The 3,467-nt window shown below is 45.0% G+C and overlaps 2 protein-coding genes across 2 annotated transcripts in view; one reads left to right on the top strand and one right to left on the bottom strand.

Annotated features, from left to right (window-relative positions):
* Nucleotides 1-3,467, top strand: part of ITPK1 (inositol-tetrakisphosphate 1-kinase) — a 181,866-nt gene that overhangs the window by 21,234 nt on the left and 157,165 nt on the right. The gene's annotated exons all lie outside the window — the stretch shown is intronic.
* LOC105886721 (prefoldin subunit 1-like) lies at nucleotides 858-1,507 on the bottom strand. The gene is made up of 2 exons (XM_012803495.1): nucleotides 1,474-1,507; nucleotides 858-1,168 (listed from the first exon to the last, which is right to left on the bottom strand). Exons 1-2 carry the CDS (start codon nucleotides 1,505-1,507, stop codon nucleotides 858-860), a joined length of 345 nt encoding a protein of 114 aa, XP_012658949.1.

The following is a 3,467-nucleotide window of genomic DNA, read 5'->3' as shown; positions in this document are numbered from 1 at the left end:
TAGCCGGTTGAGCTATAGGCGCCGAGCCTGAAATTCTTGAACACAGTAGTGTTTTTGATTTCTTTTTTGGAGTTTTGAATATTTATTTTCCTTGTTTTTAACACAATTTGCAAATTTACATAATCTTTGATAATGGGTGTGTTTAAACAACTGGCTTGCAACAAAATTCCTTAAAGTTGAATTATCAGCTCACCTGAGCTGGGATAATTCAGCTCAGCACATCACTACACTGTCCCTGAGCCTCTAGGATGCCTCAGGAAGCATCCATCCTAATATTGGCCAAAGGGACACAACTTTCTTTTGGAATGTTTAGAAAGAAGCAAGGAATCTTTAGGCAGATGGCACTAGAGGGACTGCGATTCTGTTCACTTATGTTCAGCTGTGAACTTTAGATTGCTTTCTTCCTCATCTGTATACCACAAATACGTGGAGGCCCAGGAGTCGAGGGGTTAGTCAAAGATACAGAAAGAGAACAAGGAAGGACAAGATGACACTCCCCAAGGGAGGAAAGGCTCCAATGTAGAGGGAGCAGGAGCTGAGGTGGAGATAGCCACTACCTTTCTCACTCTGTCATCGTCCCTCAGCTCAAGAAAAGCATATTAGCAGAGTAGGACAGAGGCCTTTGTATTGGTCTGATTGGTGTGCATAGTGAAGTTCCGGGAGAGCTAGGAGTTTGTAACTCATCCTGGGAGATGAGAGTGTCTAGGCAGGGTGGCAGGCAAAGCCAGGGTGAAAATTACAGTGTTAGGATGTGAATGGGGCTCAGGATGATGTAGAAACTCTGAGGTTGCTAAGCCATCCAGATAAAGTGTCCATCAGAGCAGGGGTCCGGAGGAAGAGCTTCCCCTGGAGGCTCCCTACTGGGCCCTTCGTGCCATCAGCATCTCCCAGATGTTGTCCTCAGCTTCATTACCGCTTCCCTCCAGGTAGGATTTTTTCTGCTCTAGTTCTTTAATTTTTTCTTCTGCTATTCTCTGTTTCTCTAACAGGTGATTGTGAATCACCTCCTTGGATTGAAGAATTAACATTCTTCCTACACCTTCATACATGTTAGTTTCATCTACCAAAGTCATAATCTCTGTATCTGTAAGATGTGCATGCTTTTTTGTTTTGTTCAGCTTTTCAGTCTCTATGTTTGCAAGCTTCACCTTCTGTTGAGTGTCAGTAACTTTGGCTTGGGAGCCATGCTCCTACCTCAGTGGATAGCGCGCTGGCCACATACACTGAGGCTGGTGGTTTTGAGCCCGGCCTGGGCCAGCTAAATAAACAATGACAACTGTGACAACAACAAAAAATAGCCGGGCGTTGTGGCGGGCACCTGCAGTCCCAGCTATGTGGGATACTGAGGCAAGAGAATCGCTTGAGCCCAAAGAGTTGGAGGTTGCTGTGAGCTGTGTGACACCACAGCACTCTACCCAGGGCGACAGCTTGAGACTGTGTCTCAAAAATAAACAAAACAATACACAAAAAAACCTTTGGCTTGAAACTCTGTGAAGGCCTTTTTCATTTCTTTCTTTTTTTTTTTCTGAGACAGAGTCTGACTATGTTGCCTTATGTAGAGCGCTGTGGCGTCATGGCTCACAGCTACTGGGCTTTGAGGCTGCTGAGCTGCAGGCACCGAGCCGATGGAGGCCTTTTCAACCCCAAATTCATGGGACTGCCATTCTGATGCACCCTGTGCGCCTGATCACTGGGAGATGGCTGCCATTTTTGATTTCTGCTTTCTGTACATAGCAAGTTCCATATATGCAGACTTTAAAATGTTCTTTTTTTATGTTTAATTTTTATTAACGTTTTCATTGTGAACATTTCTAACATATGCAAAAGAAAGGGTAATAAAAGGAATACTCACTTCCGCAGTGCCAAGTTTTTTTTTTTTTCTTTTTTTTTTTTACACAGCTCACAGCAACTTCCAGCTCTTGGGCTTAGGTGATTTTCTTGCCTCAGCCTCTTGAGTAGCTGGGACTACAGGTGCCCACCACAATACCCGGCTACTTTTTTGTTGCAGTTTGGTCGGGCCTGGTTTGAACCCGCCACGCTCAATATATGGGTCTGGCGCCCTACTCACTGGGCCACAGGTGCCGCCCAGTGCCAAGTGTTAATGTTAGTAACTCTTATGGCCGTTCTTGTTTTCTTTATTTCCTCTATATTATTTGGTGACAAATCTCAGACATAATTTTATATATGTACACTTCAGTATGATCTTTAAAAGCTGAAGGACTTAAAAAATATCCCAAAGCCATCATCACACCTGAAAATAAGGTATCATAGAGAATGAGGAAATTATTTATTTATTTGAAACAAAGTCTCACTCTGTTGCCCAGGCTAGAGTGCCTTGACATCGACCTGGGTCACAGTATCCCAAACTCTTGGGTTCAACCATTCTCTTGTTGCAGCCTCCTGAGTAGCTGGAAACTAAAGGAGTGTGCCACCATCCCTGACTAATTTTTCTATTTTTAATGGAGATGGTCTTGCTTTGCTCAGGCTGGTCTGAATTCCTGAGCTCAAGCCATCCTCCTGCTTCAGCCTCCCAGAATGCTGAGATTAGAGGGGGGAGCCACTGCACCTGGCCTGAGAGTATTAATTTCAGATTACTACCTACAGAGTAGACAGGTCTGTAGAATGTCTATGCTCTGATTTAATGAGCTATCATCTTACTATTGAATATTTGGATTATTTTCAGTTTTCTTGCTGGTGTAGATAATGCTGCATTGGACATCTCAGTGAATATAAATGACTTCCATCCCTTTCTGATGTAAATAAGAGTTTTTCATGAGTTATTGTATTACAAACCAACCTAAAACTATTGGCTGTGAGTGGTAACCATGTGCTCAGCTCAGAGTTCTGTGGCCCCACCTGTGTATCTGCGCTCACATGCAGGTCAGTGTGGAATCTCTACTGTTGGGACCTGGCTCTTTGTTCACTCAGTGAGAACTCTTGTTCTCACTTAGGCTGCTCAGGCTTCTTCCTACCCAGGAGGCAGGGTCCAAGAAAACAGTGAATGTTTTCAAGGCCTTTGAGGACTGATTTTTCCTCCACAACTTATTGGCCAAAACAAGATCCAAGGCCAGAGTGGATTCAAGGAGTGAGAAAATAAACTTCACCTCCGGAAGGGAGTGGCAAAGTGGCAAAGTCATTGTAAAAGGCTGAGGTCCAGGGAGGGGTCAAACCCTGGGGACCTCTCTGCACACAGTGTGTGATTTGGCTCTGCACATCACCAGGCTGCCTGTGGAGTCTTCCTCATTAGTAGCTGGTGTAGAGCATGGGTTGAGGTGGAAAAGTCAGATCCTAGCTTGGGGGTCCTTGGAGTGTTGTGTTTGAATGGACTCCATAAGGAATGACTGTCCCCTGGCTCGGCGCTTGTGGCTCAAGCAGCTAAGGCGCCAGCCACATACACCTAAGGTGGTGGGTTCGAATCCCCAACCCGGGCTCGCCAAACAACAATGATGGCTGCAACCAAAAAAAAA

Source organism: Otolemur garnettii, unplaced genomic scaffold, assembly GCF_000181295.1.
Source record: "Otolemur garnettii isolate 467f Iridium unplaced genomic scaffold, OtoGar3 scaffold00020, whole genome shotgun sequence".
NCBI classification, from domain to species: domain Eukaryota; kingdom Metazoa; phylum Chordata; class Mammalia; order Primates; family Galagidae; genus Otolemur; species Otolemur garnettii.
Note: the sequence above shows the minus strand (reverse complement) of the source record. Positions and strands in the feature narration are given on the sequence as shown.